This window comes from Macaca mulatta, chromosome 6, assembly GCF_049350105.2.
Source record: "Macaca mulatta isolate MMU2019108-1 chromosome 6, T2T-MMU8v2.0, whole genome shotgun sequence".
Taxonomy (NCBI): Eukaryota; Metazoa; Chordata; class Mammalia; order Primates; family Cercopithecidae; genus Macaca; species Macaca mulatta.
The window spans coordinates 189,562,227-189,580,072 of NC_133411.1; the positions used below are offsets into that span (position 1 = coordinate 189,562,227).

At 40.6% G+C, this 17,846-nt stretch overlaps 1 protein-coding gene across 7 annotated transcripts in view; it reads left to right on the forward strand.

The window, feature by feature from the left end:
* CNOT6 (CCR4-NOT transcription complex subunit 6) overlaps nt 1-17,846 on the forward strand; it is an 86,527-nt gene that overhangs the window by 51,217 nt on the left and 17,464 nt on the right. For all 7 annotated transcript variants that reach the window (XM_078004315.1, XM_078004318.1, XM_078004317.1 and 4 more), the window contains 2 exon segments: nt 5,624-5,810; nt 9,098-9,183. In XM_078004315.1, coding sequence (XP_077860441.1) covers nt 5,624-5,810; nt 9,098-9,183 — 273 coding nt within the window.

Below are 17,846 nucleotides of genomic sequence, written 5' to 3' on the forward strand. Positions count from 1 at the left end.
AGGCGACTTCACCCTTTTTAGTGTATAGTTATAGAAGTTTTGGCAAACCTACAGTTGTGTAACTAGCACTAAAATCAAGATAGAAGCCAGGCCCAGTGGCTCACACCTGTAATCCTACCACTTTGGGAGGCTGAGGCAGACGGATTGCCTGAGCTCAGGAGTTCGAGACCACTCTGGGCAACACAGTAAAACCCTGTCTCTACTAAAATACAAAAGAATTATCCAGGCATAGCAGTGTGCTCCTGTAGTCACAGCTACTCGGGAGGCTGAGGCAGGAGAATTGCTTGAACCCCGGAAGCGGAGGTTACAGTGAGCTGAGATCACATCACTGCAGTCCAGCCTGGGCGACAGAGGAAGACTCTGCCTCCAAAAAAAAAAAAAAAAGAATAGTTCTGTTGTCCCTAGTCCCAACCACTAGGGAGGCTGAGGTGGGAGTGTCACTTAAGCCTATGAGTTCAAGTGCAGCTTGGTCAACATTGTGAGACCTTGTCTGTATTTAAAAAAAAAAAAAAAAAGTTCTGTTGTTTCCCCAAATCTCCAGTGACTGTAGTCAGCCTCCTTCCTTCACCCAGAGCCTCTGATCTTTTTTCTATTCTTATAGTTTTTTTCTTTGTAAGAATACCATATATATGGCACAATAGAATATGTAGCCTTTTACATTTCACAGAAGTTGTATGAGTGAGTAGCTCATTACTCAGTAGCATTTTATTGTCTTCATGTATCATTATGTGTTCCTTTCCCAGTTGAAGAATTTTTTTTGAGTTGTTTACTATTTCTGGAAATCATGAATAAAGCCACTGTAAACATTTGAACAGATTTTTATGACCTGTATCTTTTTAATACTTAAAAATATATAGTGGTTTTGATCTTTCATTCCAGATCATAGTGATTTGTATCTTTTCTCTTTTTCTCCTGATCAGTGTGGCTAGAGGTTTATCAGTTTTACTCTACCTCTCAAAGAACCAGCTTTTGGGTTATTGGATTAGTTGGTTTTCCCTTACATATTTCATTGATCTCTGATCTTAGACTTATCTCCTTTCTTCTGCTTAGTTTGCATTTAAATTTTTTCCCCCTAGTTTGTTAAGATAGAAGCCAAGGTCATTGATTTGAGACTTTACTTCTTTTCTACTGCTTTAGCTACATCCCACAAAATGTGGTGTCTTTTTATGTTTTCATTTTCTTTCAGTTCAAAATACTTCTCATTACTCTTTTGATTGCTTCTGACCAGGGAGTTATTTAATTTCCAATATTTGGGTATTCTCCAGATATCTTTGTTGATTTCTAATTTAATTCCAACATATTTTTGTCAGAAAATGTACTGTTTGATATTTTAATCTTTTCATTTTTCAGCTTGTTTAATGACCCAGCATGTGATTTATCTTGGTAAATATTCTTTGTGTACTTGAAAAGAATGTGTATTCTGGCCTGGCACAGCCGCTCACACCTGTAATCCTGGCACTTTGGGAGGCCGAGGTGGGTGTACCACAAGGTCAGGAGTTCAAGACCAGCCTGGCCAATAATGGTGAAACCCAGTGTCTAGTAAAAATACAAAAATTAGCGGGGCGTAGTTGTGGGCGCCTGTAATGCCAGCTACTCGGGAGGCTGAGGCAGGAGAGTCGCTTGAACTCAGGAGGTGGAGGACGTCGTGAGCCGAGATCACGCCACTGCACAGAGTGAGCCTTTGTCTCAAAAAAAAAAAAAAAAGGGGGGTATCCTACTGTTATTGGGTAGAGTATTATAGAAATATTAATGAGGTCAAGTTTATTGATAGTTTTGTTGAGGTCTTCTATATCCCTTCTGATTTTCTTTCTTGTTAATTGAGAGAAAGGTTATGAAATCTCTGTGGATTTGTCTGTTTCTTCCTGCAGTTCTGTCATGTTTTGCTCATACTTTGTTACTAGTTGCATAAACATTTAGGATTGTATGTCCTTTTGATGAGCTGACTGATTTATCATTATGACTCATCATTATGAAGTGACCTTCTTTCTCCCTGGGAATATTCTTTGCTCTAAAATCTACTTTGCTATTAGTATAGCTGTTTCTTGGGGTTTTTTTTTTTTTTTTTTTTTTTACTAATATTAGCATTATGTATATTTATTCATACTCAGATTCTATTTGTCTTTATATTTGAAGTGGGTTTCTTGCAGGCATTGCAGAATTTGGTCTTTTTTAAAAATGCTGATTGACAGTCCATTTTATGTGGGTTCTTTCAACCATTTTTTTTTTTTTTTTAAGATGGAGTCTTGCTCTGTCGCCCAGGCTGGAGTGCAGTGGCGCAATCTCAGCTCACTGCAGGCTCCGCCTCCCGGGTTCACGCCATTCTCCTGCCTCAGCCTTTCAAGTAGCTGGGACTACAGGCGTCCGCCACCATGCCCGGCTAATTTTTTGTATTTTTAGTAAAGATGGGGTTTCACGGTGTTAGCCAGGATAGTCTCAATCTCCTGATCTCGTGATCCACCAGCCTCAGCCTCCCAAAGTGCTGGGATTACAGGCGTGAGCCACTGCGCCCAGTCCAACCATTTGATTTTAATATGGTTATTCCTATCATTAGATTTAAAATTCCCCATCTTGCTATTTGTTTTTTATTCATATCATTTATTCTTTGTTCTATTTTTTCTTCACTGTCTTGTTTTGAAATAATAAAGCTTCTTTGTTTTTTCTTAACGTCTTGCTTTGAAATAATAGAGCTTTTTAAAAATCATTCCATTTTACCTCCTTTGTTTGGCTTTTTTGGCTGTAACGCTTTATTAGTTAGGGCTCATGGTGTCTCCTGTCAGGTAGATGAGCTGGCAGTGAATCATTTCACCTTTTCTTTACAGGTTGGGTATGTCTTAACTAGAATATCCCTTGGGATCAAAAGTGATTTGGATTTCAGATTTTTTTTTTTAAATTTTTGAATATTTACATGTATGTGTGTAATGAGATATCTTGGGGATGGAACCCAAGTCTAAAACTTGAAATTCATTTATGGTTCATATATACTTTATACATAGCCTGAAGGTAATTTTATCCAATATTTTAAATTTTGTACATGAAACCAAGCTTATCTACATTGAACCATGAGAAAGCAAGGAAGTCTCTATTTCATGTCATTGTTCCAAAAGTTGCAGGTTTTGGAGCATTTTGGATTTTAGAGTAGGGATGCTCAGGCTTTGTCAGAAGTTAATTTGCCTTCATTTTTGGAAGCTATTTTTGGTAGTTTGCTAGGTTGACAGGATTTTTTTTTTCCTTAGAGTACATTAAAGTTTTTACTCCTGGCCGGACGCCGTGGCTCACACCTGTAATCCCAGCACTTTGGGAAGCCAAAGTGGGCAAATCACCTGAGGTCAGGTGCTCGAGACCAGCCTGGCCAACATGGTGAAATCCCGTCTTTCCTAAAAATACAAAACTTAGCTGGGCATGGTGGTGTGGGCCTGTAATCCCAGCTACCCAGGAGGCTGAGGCAGGAGAATCGCTGGAACCTGGGAGGCAGAGGCTGCAGTAAGCTGAGATCCTGCCATTGCACTCCAGCCTGGGCGACAGAGCGAGACTCCGTCAAAAAAAAAAAAAAAAGATTTTGCTCATCTGTCAGTCTCTCTTACTGTTTACAGCTGGGAGTCTGCTGCATTTTATCTTTGCTCCTCCTATATGAAATGTTTTTCCCCTCCTCTGGTGGCTTTTTAGATTTTCTCTTTTAAGCCATTTGATTAAGATGTACATGTAATTTTCTTTTCTGGCTTTTTATGAAAATTTCATATGTTTCATATGTTATGGAGTTGTCTGTCTGTTTTGAGCTGGAGTCTCACTCTGTCGCCCAGACTGGAGTGCAGTGGCGCCAGTTCAGCCCACTGCAACCTCCACCTCCCAGGTTCAAGTGATTCTCCTGCGTCAGTCTCCCTAGAAGCTGGGATTACAGGCGCCCACCAGCATACCTGGCTAATTTTTGTATTTTTACCATGTTGGCCAGGCTGGTCTTGAACTCCTGACTTCAGGTGATCTACCCATCTCAGCCTCCCAAAGTGCTGGGATTACAGGCATGAGCCACTGCATCCTGCCCTCATTGAGCTTTTTGTATCTGTGAGTTTAGAGTTTTCGTCAAACATAGACGTTTTCTGCTGTTTTTTCTCTTGTGTAACAACTTGAGATACAATTCACACATTGTACAGTTCACCCATTTAAAGTGCAAATCTAGTGGGTTTTATATATTCACAGAGTTGTGCCACATTTGCCACAATCAGAACATTTTCATCATCCCAAAAAGGAACCCTGCACCCGTTAGCAGTCCTTCCTCTGACATTGAGGAACAAAGTCTAGCCTCAGTTCCGTGTGAACTTGGGAGTTGCTGCCTCCACAGTCCTTTCAGGTGTTTTTTTCCCTCTGGCTCAGGCAGTTTCTTACATGCATGTGCCGATCAATACTCTGTTGACAACAAGCCAGGGAGTTGGGGGCCCCTTCAGATCTCTGGACTTCTCTCTGTTCTCTTCTCTTCTCTCTAATGTTCTGCCTCTTGATTTCTAATTACCTTGACTTCCCTGGACTCTCTGTCTCTGGAACTCAGGGAGGATCACTATCCTCTACCTGGGATTTCCCTCCTTGGGCTGCTTCCTGTAAGTGCTGTCCAAGGAGTAAGCTGAGACAGTTATAGGGTCTACCTTGTTTGCTTCCCACCCTTCAGGAATGACTCTCCTGCACTGGTTGGTGTCTCATCTTAGAAATTTGCTGATTCGTGTATATTATCTGATATGATAGTTGTCACAGGTGGCATGGTAAATTTAATTCTTGTTACTCTATCTTGGTAAGAAGTCTCAAGGTTGCATTTTCTTCAACCGATAGAAAATTAATCAGTTCTGAAAGATTGGTATGTTTTCGTTACATTTGTTTCATTCTCTCTCAGATTAGATCCTGAACCAGTAAGGAGATTATGGGGAACATTCTTAGATTGTAGAAACCATTGACAATTTATCAAGAAGTACCAAAGTACAGATTTATTGTTGCATTGAAAGATTTTATCATTCTATTCTTAGTCACTGAATCTTATGCCTACTACTATTTGATTAGAAAGGTCTGACTTAATATTTGACGTGTTTCTGGGCAAGTGTTTTTACTTGCTAACACATAATGCAAATGCTGCTTAGCTCTGTGGTTCTTCATGCAGTTATCACTTGGGTACTCTGGTCTTAAAACTCAACTAAGAATACCTTGTGTTCCTTTTTGTTTTTAGGCAACATTCTTGTTTTCTGGAGATAATGAACAGCCTCTGAGATAGTAGAATTTGTGTTATTTTGCATAAGTCCAAACCAGTCATGATGTTCAGATATTGGATTTATCATTACTATAAATTAATCATATTTTCCTCTCATATCTGAGATAATTTTAAAGGATAAATTCTTTTTGTGCTCCAAAGATGCAATCTAAGTAGTGTTGGCACATTAACTTTTTATTTTAACCCGCTAAGTGAGGAGCTTACAACTTAATCATAGCAATGAATTGTTGTAGAATAGGTAAGATTTCCTGTTAACCCCTTCTCACAAGTTTTTTGGATAAAATTTAAGTTACTCATAACAACATCTAAATCTTACTGAATCTACAGAACAAATTGTAGAGAAAACTATATAATCCGTTCCTGTATTTTTTTCTCTTACAGGAAAAGTAAGAAGCTTAAGTGCATCTTTGTGGTCACTGACTCACCTGACAGCTTTGCATTTGAGTGACAATTCCCTGTCCCGAATTCCTTCAGACATTGCCAAGCTTCACAATCTGGTGTATTTGGACCTGTCATCTAATAAAATTCGTAGCTTACCCGCAGAACTCGGAAACATGGTATCACTCAGGTATGCAGATACAACTTAATACATACTAACTATATGACCCCTAAAACAAAATATAGGCCCGACATGGTGGCTCACACCTGTAATCCCAGCATTTTGGGAGGCTGTGGTGGGAGGATCATGAGGTCAGGCGATTGAGACCATTCTGGCCAACATGGTGAAACCCCATCTCTCCTAAAAATACAAAAAATTAGCCAGGCGTGGTGGTGGGCGCCTGTAGTCCCAGCTACTCAGGAGGCTGAGGCAGGAGAATGGCGTGAACCCGGGAGGCGGAGCTTGCAGTGAGCTGAGATCCGGCCACTGCACTCCAGCCTGGGTGACAGCGCAAGACTCCATCTCAAAAAAAAAAAAAAACAAAAAAAACACGTTGTGTTAGGAACCAAAACTATTCATTTAATGGTATTTGAATAAAAGGAAACATAACTATATCCTTTATAACTTTATAGTTTTGTTTTTGGGAAAACTGAATGTCAGCTAATAATAAATTACGTAGATGATTGGCTGAATTTTTTTAATTACTGTATTTTGTGTAATATACTTTATTTTTGAATGAAAAAGTTTGGACAGAGAGGGGCTGGACTGCAAGGCACTTACGGTATCCTACATACTTCCCCATGACAAACGGCACCATACCATCCTTAACACAGGGTCCAGGAAACCATTGCCAATTGGTAAAACCTTTTTTGCCATCCCAGGGCTTGTATGTTTGATAGTAGTAAAGCCTGGACTTGAAAGAGCTAGAATTAATTATTAAATTTGGGGGCGTATAGCATGAAATATGTAGCATTTGGAGTCACATGTGTAAGTTCAGGTTGGAATCTTAACTTTTCCATTTATGAGTTATGTGATCTTGGACAACCTTCTTGACCCAGGATAAGGGATATTTGAGATAATGGGTAAAAAAACATTAGTATGTTGCCTGGCATAGACTGTATTGCAAGAAATGGTAATTGCAGGCTGCATGCGGTGGTTCACATCTGTAATCCCAGTACTTTGTGGGGCTGAGGCAGGCTGATTGCTTAAGCCCAGGTGTTTCAGACCAGTCTTGTCAACATAGTGAAAATCTGGTCTCTAAAAAAAAAAAATCCCCAGATAATTAGCTGGGCGTGCACCTGTAGTCCCTGCTACCCGGGAGGCTGAGGCGCAGGGATGACTTGAGCCCAGGAGGTCAAGGTTGCAGTGAGCAGAGATCATGCCACTGCACTCCTTCCTGGGTGACAGAGCAAGACAGACCCTGTCTCCACCCTCCTGCCCTCTAGAAAAAAAGAAAGAGAAGAAATGCTCATTGCTGTTTTTATTTTGATAGAGATGAGGGTCTCACTGTGTTGCCCAGGCAGGTCTTAAACTCCTAACCTCAAAAGATCCTCCCATCTTGGCCTCCCAGAAAACTGGGATTTCAGGCATGAGCCACTGTGGCTGGCCCATTATTATTATTACTATTTTACTTCTGTTTTATAAGGTAGATAAGATCTAACCAAGTTAAATATAAGGCTAAATTCCAGGTATTACGTTAACCCCAATGGAATAGTTTGTACTATTTCATATTAACTGACTTCTTGACATGGTTCCACTGGCTTTTCTGCTGCCTTCTGCCATTAGCCATGTAGTAAAAAGGAATAGGACTTTTTGAAAGGTCTTTGCCTCTGTTGCTCCTACTCCAGCCTTTTGACTTTTTTTTAGGCTTAATTATTGAGTTTATTCTATGACTGTTTTTAGTCCTCTGAAACAAATTTACTTGAAGGACCTCCTTTTTTTTTTATTGGAGACAGAGGAAGGGCCTCCTTTTTTTTTGGAGATGGAGTTTCACTCTTGTCGCCCAGGCTGGAGTGCAATAGTGTGACCTCAGCTTACTGCAACCTCTGACTCTGGGTTCAAGCATTTCTCCTGCCTCGGCCTTTTGAGTAGCTAGGATTACAGGTGTGTGCCACCATGCCCGGCTAATTTTTGTATTTTTAGTGGAGACAGGGTTTCACCATGTTGACCAGGCTGGTCTCGAACTCATGACCTCAAGTGATCTGCCTGCCTCAGCCTCCCAAAGTGCTGGGATTACAGGCGTGGGCCACTGCGGCCAGCCGAGGGACCTCCTTTTTTCTGTGTGTTGTGTTTGAAAATAAACAGGAGCCAGATATCAGAACTAGCTCTTCTTGTTCAGTTTATAGCCACACAGACCTTCTGGCTTGCTCAGTAACCGAGATTCATTTAAATGTCAAAAACCAAAGATTATAGAAATATATATCCTGCACACTTAAAAATTGACAAATAGGGCTGGGCGCGGTGGCTCACGCCTGTAATCCCAGCACTTTGGGAGGCTGAGGCGGGTGGATCACGAGGTCAGGAGATGGAGACCATCCTGGCTAACATGGTGAAATCCCGTCTCTACTAAAAATACAAAAAATTATTCGGACATGGTGATGGGCACCTGTAGTCCCAGCTACTTGGGAGGCTGAGGCAGGAGAATGGCATGAACCCAGGAGGCGGAGCTTGCAGTGAGGGGAGATCGTGCCACTACACTCCAGCCTGGGCGACAGAGCGAGAGACTGTCTCAAAAAAAAAAAAAAAAAAAAAAAAGACAAACTGCCACTGTATCAGTATTGGGTCTCTGGTGGTTCTTTCCCTGAATGTTCCCCCCTCTCTGCCGCAACCCTTGAAGATTCCTTTGATATTTATATTATGGTTATCTCTGCAAAACAAATTATTAAGAATAATAATGAATAGTTAATACAGCTACCGTTATTTTTTAAATGCAACTTTAGTTAATAGCAATCATAAGCTTAATTGTGCAGCTGTTATAAGCTCTTTTGAGTCATAAATGATTATTTTAGTTCTCTTTTAAGAATTCACATTGTAGGCTAGTTTATCATTTCCACTGTCTTAAACGTGTAGTAGACCCCACGTGTGCTAGACCAGTGATACTCGGTGTGGTCTGTGACCTGGGGCCAGTTTGCAAACTGTCTTGCCGGTCTGCAGTGAGATTAATATAGCAATTGAGTAATTTTATATGTCTGTTAAATCTAATACTTTTTAAAAATTGGGGCTTGTATTTTGTCCTTTTCCCCCATTATTTCATTTTTCTAGTAATTTGTTTCTTGTATTCTCTGGCAGTTTTTTTTTTTTTTTTTTTTTTTTTTTTTTAAACCACATGTAGTTTAAGAAATGCTGTACTGGACATTGAAATATAATGTAACATTTTTTCATTGTTAGGTGCTTATATTCCTAGAAACTATGTTGTTGATTTTAACTGTTAAAGGCTAACATATTTTTCTGACTTCCTGGAATTTTTACATCAACAGGGAGCTCCATTTAAATAACAACCTGTTACGAGTTCTACCTTTTGAGCTGGGAAAACTGTTTCAGTTGCAGACTTTAGGCCTGAAAGGTATGACTTCCATATTTGTACTTCTTATGGTTTGTATATATGTCTTTGAATCTAAAGAAGGCAAGAATCTTTCTGCTAGGGGATTCTTTAAAGACTCATTTTCCCCCAGACTTCATCAGTTTCTTAGCTATATCGCAATGGTTTTATTCTTCTTTGCTCAGCTGTAGACTATCTATCTACTAGTCTTTGTTTTCTTTTTTTTGCTCCGGGCCCAGCCCTTCTTTTCAGACTCTGTTTTAATGAACCCTGTGTTCTGGGGATACTTCCCTGAGGCTGTACTTTCTTTATTTCGTCATGTTATAAACAGCTGTTTTTCTTAGATTCAAATCTCAAAAAAATAGAGCCTCTCATATAGTACAGAAAACAGTAAGTAGAAAATTTTGACCGTTTGAACCTGCTGATGATCAAGATTTAAGCATATTTTTCTTGATTTATGAGGACTTGATTATAGAGCCATAACTGATCCAGCAAGAACTATTAGAAAATAAATATTTTTTAAGCCACCAATATTAAAAGTTATATTTTGACAATACATCAATGCCTGTAAATTTTTTATCATGTTAAGCGGCTCTTCACCAGCCTTAGGTAGGTGTGTCTAGCCTACTGTACAATTGCTTCTTCAAAAAAGTCACTGGATGAAGGCTTCAAGATTTGCAGCCGTAAGCCGGCCTCAGTCGCTCACACCTGTAATCACAACACTTTGGGAGGCTCAGGTGGGCGGGTATCTTGAGGCTGGGAGTTTAAGACCAGCATGAGCCACATGGCAAAACCCCATCTCTACCAACACTACAACAGTCAGCTGGGCATGGTGGTTCCCACCTATAGTACCACCTACTTGGGAGGCTGAGGCATGAGAATTGCTTGAACCTGGGAAGCAGAGGTTGAAGTGAGCTGACAGTGGCACTGCACTCCAGCCTGCGTGACAGAGTGAGACTCTGTCTTTAAAAAAAAAGGATTGCACTCTTAGTTTATTAAAAATAGTTATATAAAAGGTTTTAGTCTTATAAATATTTTATATATCATAAAATAACAGTTTTTAAAAAAATAAAAAATACAAATATATGTTTTAAAATATATGGAAAGTCATACTCAACAAACATCAGCATTGTAAATGGTTTGGGCCGGGCGCGGTGGCTCACGCCTGTAATCCCAGCACTTTGGGAGGCCGAGGCGGGCGGATCACAAGGTCAGGAGATCGAGACCACGGTGAAACCCCGTCTCTACTAAAAATACAAAACATTAGCCGGGCGCGGTTGTGGGCGCCTGTAGTCCCAGCTACTCGGGAGGCTGAGGCAGGAGAATGGCTTGAACCCGGGAGGCGGAGCTTGCAGTGAGCCGAGATCGCGCCACTGCACTCCAGCCTGGGCGACAGAGCGAGACTCCGTCTCAAAAAAAAAAAAAAAAAAAAATGGTTTGGAATGTTTTTTTCTGTGTGGGCTGCACTAGCTAAGGCTCCTAAAAATAAAGGCCAGTGAAATGCAAGATGAAGATGCCCTTTTCTGTTATATTTCCCAGTCTAGCTGTTTCTAAATTTGAAGAACAGAAAAGTACTGTGTGGCAAAGTGTCCATATACTGACTGCCAGAATTAACAGTGAATACTTTATCATTTTTATGTATTTTTTTTTAATGCAAAAGAAATGGAACATTACAAAATGTTGAGACCCTCTTTGTTTTTCCAGTCTTCCTCATGGCAGAGGTATGTTTCTCCAATTCAAGGTTTTCATAATCTTACAGTATATGTTTTACAAACTGTAATTCGTACGCACTAAGGATTTTCACAAACTTTATTTGAAGTTACGGTCACCAGTCACAAATTTGCTTTTCTTTTTTTTTTTTTGAGATGGAGTCTCTGTCACCCAGGCTGGATTGCAGTGGCACAATCTCGGCTCACTGCAACCTCCTCCTCCCAGGTTCAAGCGATTCTTTGCTTCAGCCTCCTGAGTAGCTGAGATTACAGGCACCCACCACCATGCCCAGCTAAGTTTTTGTATTTTTAGCAGAGACGAGGTTTCACCATGTTGACTAGGCTGGTCTCAAACTCCTGACCTCAAGTGATTCACCCTCCTCGGCCTCCCAAATTGCTGGGATTACAGGTGTGAGCCACTGCACCCGGCCGTAAATTTTCATACTGATTTAATGTATATGAGAGCCTCTAAGTGTAAATGCCTGCAGTGGTAGGGGCAGTTCTTTATGCCTCCTTCATTTTTGATGATCCCTTGCTTTTCCGTTTCAGATGCTTTACTTTATCACCTCTAGACGTCTGTGTTTCTTTCTTGGAAGTGTAGTTTCAAAGAGACATTTGTTTATCTCACGCATCCGTAATAGCAGTCTTCTTTTACTGGTTTATACCTCCTTTGGACATATCCTTTTATTTTTCTGAGCTTTTGCAGTTTACGCTTTAATTCTAATGTTGTGTTGGAACATTGGGTGGAATGATCCGTTTTGGGGTAGATCTGCTGCTTTACTTCTTAAAGCAATTGTGTCATCTTTGCCTTCTGAAAACTATCATTGATTTCTCCTGGCATCCGCTTGGAAGAGAGAAAACATATCACTTAGTTCAGAGTCATGTTTGTTTGCTGTTATACGTCATACATCCTTGCAGAACCAAAGTCTTTCTGCCTCATCAATCAGTTCATACCATTTTCTTTGAAGTTGTTGCAGGATGGCTGGCAGCCTTCACCTTTTCCTCTACATTTTTAAATGCTCTTCAAAATTGTGCTACAGTGCTACAGTGAAAGGCAGGACTGTGACCTTAGGTGCCCATTCACTTTTTTTTTTTTTTCTTAAACTGTTTATTTTGAGATACTTGTAGATTCACATGCACTTACAAGAAATAATGCAGAACAATCCTATCCCCTTTACCCAACTCCCTCCAATAGTAGCATCTTTCAAAACTATAGTTTCACATCATCGAACACAGAATAGTCAAGATACAGAATATTTTGTAAAATAGGCCAGACACAGACAAAAACAAACATGATCTCATTTATTTGTGAAGTCTTTAGAAGTCAGACTCATAGAAGTAGCGTGTAGAATGGTTGTTCCCAGAGGCCTGGGGACAGGGGACAGAGTGGAAAGGAGAGAGGTTGGTCAGAGAGTGCGCAGTTTCATTTACACAGGAGTAATAGGTCTGGTGATCTGTTGCATAGCGTAGTGACTGTAGTTAATAATAATTTGTATTTTTAAACAGCTAAAAGAATGGATATTAAATGTTTTCACCACAGAGAAATAAGTATTTGAGGTGATGGATATGTGGATTAGTCTGATTTGATCATTCCACGATGAATAACTGTGTGGAAACACCACACCGTTCCCCATAAACATATACAATTATATGTCCATTTAGAAAAGGATTGTAGAACATTTCTATCACCAGAAGATCCTTTTGTTGCGCTCTTATAGCCATACCTACTTTGTTCCTGCCCCAGCTCACTCCTTCTAAGTTTTGCTCTTTTAAGAATGCTACTGGGCCGGACGCAGTGGCTGACGTCTATAATCCCAGCACTTTGGGAGGCCGAGGCAGGCAGCTCATGAGGTCAGGAGATCGAGACCATCCTGGCCAACATGGTGAAACCCCATCACTACTAAAAATACAAAAACAAAATTAGCCGGGCGTGGTGGCAGGCTCCTGTAGTCCTAGCTACTTGGGAGGCTGAGGGGGGAGAATGGCATGAACCCGGAGGCAGAGGTTGCAGTGAGCCGAGATCGCGCCACTGCACTCCAGCCTGGGCGACAGAGCGAGACTCTGTCTCAAAAAAAAGAATGCCACTGAGTGGAATCATACTGTATGCAGTCTTTTGAGATGGGCTTTTCCACTCAGGTTAATTATTTGGATATTTGTCCTGGTTGCATGTATTGACAATTTGTTCCTTTAAATAGACGAGAGTAGTATTCTATGATAGAAATGTCTCGTGGTTAGTTTAACCATTTACCTGCTGAAGGAAATCTGGATGACTTCTTATTTGGAGCTGTTACAAATAAGAGCTGCTGTGAACATTCAGTGTGCAGGTTATTGTGTGAGTTACTCAGTTCTCTAGGGTAAATGTCCCGGAGGGCAGTGGCTGGGTCATTTGAGGGTTGTGTATTTCATTTTTTAAGAAATTGCTAAATGGTTTTCTGTAGTGTCAGCACTGTTTTACATTCTAACCAGCAGTGCACGGGTGATTGACTTTCTCTGCATCCTCACCAGCATTTGGTGTTGTCACTATTTTTGTGTTAGCCTTTCTGGTAGGTGTGTAGTCATCTCATGGTTTTGATTTACATTTCCCCAATGACTAAAGATATTCAGCATCTTTATAGGTGCTTATTTGTCATCTGTAATGTTTTTCTTCGGTGACATTTCTTCTTGTCATTGTCCGTGTTCTAATTAGATTGTTTGCTTTTTTACTGGGAGTCCTTTATATATTCGAGATACTAGTCGTTGGTGGAATATGTGGTTTGCACATATTTCTCTCAGTATGTAGCTTTTTACAAGGTCATTGCACAGCAAAAGTTTTTAATTTTAATGAAGCCCAGTTTATCAGTTTTTTCTTCTATGGATCCTGATTTTTGTTTCGAGTCTAAGAACTCTGAATAGCTCTAAGTCCCAAAGATTTTTCCCTTAGGTTTTCTTTTAAAAGCTTTGTGGTCTTATGTTTTTCATTTAAGTCTATGATCCATTTTGACTTAAGGTTGAGTTAAAAGATGTGAGGAGTAGCTCAAGGTTCTTTTTGTGTGCGTGTGTGGCCTGTGGATGTCCAGTTGCTCCAGCAGCGTTATTGAAAGATGATCTTACCTCCACTGAATTATTTTGCACCTTTGGCAAAAATCAGTTGAGCATATCTGTGTGAATCTGTTTCTGGATTTTTTTATTCTGTTTCATTGATCTAAGTGTCCATCCTTCCGCCAACATCTGCAGAACCAGTTCTGAAGCCCCAGGAAGGAACTGGCTCTTGGACTCAGCCTCACAACGGTGCAGCTGTGTGTGGCCACAGGGAACACACTCCAGGCTTCTGGGGTCTAGTGACCTGGCACTTTTATCAGGACATGGTCCACAGAGAGGAGAAAAGAAGTGTTCTTTAGTCTCAGAGGCCAAGACAGACGCATGGGAGGAGAGGGAGATGGCAAGGACCTGGATAACTGGAGACGTGATGAGTGGAGAGCCTGGGGCAGGATCCATGCCATGGGAGGAGGGCCCTGTGGAGAGTGAGACCTTGGGCGGTTGGGGCTGGCCGGGCTGGGCCCCCTGCTCCTCACAGTGTGACCTAAAGCCGGCCTGGTAGCCGGTGCTTTCCAGCGTGGCCCAGGAAGGCGCGCCCTCCTTCGGCAGAAGCAACTTTAAAACAAAAAAACTGCTATTGCTTTTTAGATGAAAACAATATGGAGACTTTTATTTCATTGAGTTCTGCTCTTTAGTATTTCCTTCCTTCTTGCATTTGCTCTTTTTTTTTTTCTTCTAGCTTCTTGAGGCGATAGCTTAGATTATTGAATTGAGACTTCTGTCTTTATTTAGACTTTTGTCTTTATGCATTTTCCTCCCAACCCTGCTTTAGAAGCTATGTCCAGCAACAAATTTTGATATTTGTATTTTCGTTTTCACTAGCTCAGTATATTTTATTTGTTTGTTTATTATTTTGGGACGAGGTCTGGCTGTGTTACCCAGGTTGGCTTCCGACTCTTGAGGCCCAAGCAATCCCCCCCACCTCAGCCTCTGAAGTAGGTGGGACTACAAGCACTTTACTCCCAGCTCGGTTATTGATTTTTGATATGATTTCATTGTGGTCAGAAATTGAACATTCTGTATGATTTCAGTTCTTTTTAACTTGTTGAAGTTTGTTTGATGGCCTAGGATATGGTCCATCCTGGCATATGTTTCTTGAGTACTGGAAAAGAATGTGTTTTCTGTTTTTGGATGGAATGTTCTATAAATATCTATTAGCTTCTATATATTAACTGAATGTCTTTTAGGTCGATGGTAGTGGGGTTTTTGTCATGTTCTGTCAGTTGTGGAGAGAGAGGTGTTAAAGTCTCCAACTGTAATTGTAGACTCTGTTTTCCTTTCAGTTCTGTCAGTTTTTGCATAAAAGATTTTGCACTTCTCTTGTTTGGAAGCACACTTAGAATTGCTGTGTCATCTTAAGGGATTGACCCTTTGTTATTACATAATGTGATCTTCTGTCTCTGGCAGTTTTATTTCCTCTGAAGTCCACTTTATCTGGTACTAATATAACCACTCCTGCTTTCCTTTGATCAACTTTTGCATTATATTATGTATCTCTTACCATTCCTTTCCTGCCTCTCTTATTACATTTGAAGTGAGTTTCTGTGGACAGTATATAGTTGGGTCGTATTTTTAAATCCATTCTACCAGTCTTTTAATCGGTATATTTAGACCATTTACATTTAAAGTTAGTTAAGTTAGGGTGTAAGTCTGCCATTTTATTTTTTTGCTTTCTGTTTCTTCATCTTTTGTCTTTTTCTCTTTGCTTCTGCCTGCCTATGGGTTACTTAAACAGTTTTTAGATTCCATTTTGATTCTTCTGTAGTGTTTTTGAGTGTGTCTATTTGTATAGATGTTTCATGGTTCCTCTAGGTATCACACTATATGTGTAACTTACCACAGTTTAAGTGGGTGTTATTTTACCAGTTCAAGGGAAGTATCAAACCTTAACTCTCTTTACATCCTTTTATTCACTTTCATTCACTGCCATTGATAACAGTTCAGAATATTTTCTTTACATAAATTTAGAATCACATTAGTTTTATAATTTTTTTTTTTTTTTGAGACTGTGTCTCGCTCTGTCACCCATGCTGGAGTGCAGTGGCACGATCTCAGCTCACTGCAACCTCTGCCTCCCGGGTTCAGACTATTCTTCTGCCTCAGCCTCCCAAGTAACTGGAATTACAGGCACATGCCACCATACCTAGCTGATTTTTCAATTTTAATAGAGACGAGGTTTCACCATGTTGGTCAGGCTGGTCTCGAACTCCTGACCTCATGATTCACCCACCTCGGCCTCCCAAAGTTCTGGGATTACAGGTGTGAGCCACCGTGTTGGGCCAGAGTTTTTTAAACTGTCAAACATGACTTAGAAAACTTAAGGAAATCTCGTATTTGCCCATGTTTTTTTGTTTACCTATATTGTTTTCTTTCCTAATGTTCCAAAGTCCTTTTTTTATCATTTCCTTTGTATTTAGAGAAATTTTTTTGGTGGTTCCCTTTGGGTAGATCTGCTGGCAACAGATTCTTAGTTTTTTTGTGATCTGAGATTGTCTTTATTTCCCCTTCATTCCTGAAGGATATTTTCACTGGATATAAGATTCTGGGTTTGACAGTTCTTTCAACACTTGAAAAATGTTTTGCAACTTCCTCTGGTCTCCATGACTTATGATGAGAAATCTGTTGTCATTCAGATTTGTTTTTCTCCTGCAGGTAAGGTGTTATTGTTCTCCGGCTGCTTTCAAGATGTTTTTTCTTTGTCTTTAGTTTTCAGAAGTTTAATTATGATGTGTCTTGCTGTGGATTCCTTTGGGTTTTTCCTGTTTAGGGGTTCACTGTGCTTCTTAAATCTGTTGGTTTATATTTATTGCCATATTGTGAGAATCTTCAGCCATTATTTCTTTGAGTACTTTTTCAGCCCTGTCCTTTGTGTCCTCAGCATCCAAGCCTCTGATGACATGAATGTTAGATCCTTTGTTATAGTCCCGCAAGTCCCAGAGACTTTGTTCTTTTTATTGTTGTTGGTCTGTGTTCTGATCAATCAGTCAGTCAGTCAACCAGGAGCTCGGGTCTTGGGCTGGAGTGCAGTGGCACTGTCTTTGGCTCACTGCAGCCTTGACCTCCCAGGCTCAAGCAGCCCTCCCACCTCAGCCTTCCAAGCAGCTGGGGCCACAGGCACGCGCCACCGTGCATGGCTAGTTTGGTTTGTTTGTTTGTAGAGACGGGGTTTTGCCGTGTTAACAAGGCTGGTCTCGAACTCCTGGCCTCACGTGATCCTCCTGCCTCAGCCTCCAAAGTGCTGAGATTACAGGCATGAGCCACCATGCCTAGCCTTCATTTATTTTATTTTCAATTCTAACATTTCCATTTGGTTTTAAATGTTTTATTTGCCTGAACCTTCTTTTTCTTTGCTCAGTCTTCCTGGTTTTTTTTTTTATTATTTGAAGCATGTTTGTAATTTCTCATTGAAGCATTTTTGTCATGATTCCTTTGTCTTGGTTGGGTAATTCTGTTTCTGTCATCTCAGGGTTGGAAGCCGTTTATCGTTTGCATTTGGTATCTTCGTGTATTGGTGTGATTAGCTATTTTCATTTGAAACTGGACTCACTCATATTATGAGACTCTAGATCTCATTAAACTCTTTAGTTTGGTTTTCTTTCCCTAGCACTGCCATGGCGAGGGAACCAGGGCATTGTCTGCTTCCTGCCAGTGAAGGTAGAAGTTCAGGTCCCACTTAGCTTTCCTTGACACCTGGGAGTAGGGACTCCTCGTTACTGCTGGTGGAGGTGGTAGTTTTGGCTCTTCACGCAGTCTCCACAGACACCGCATTGGCGTGTCCTCTTTATTGCAGAGAGATGGTGAAAGTCTTGACTCTACTTGGCCTCCTCTGACACCACCTCAGAGGGAGGAGGGGGAGCTCCATATCACCTCCTTTCTTTCTCTTGCAGCAGAAGTCTGCCAGGC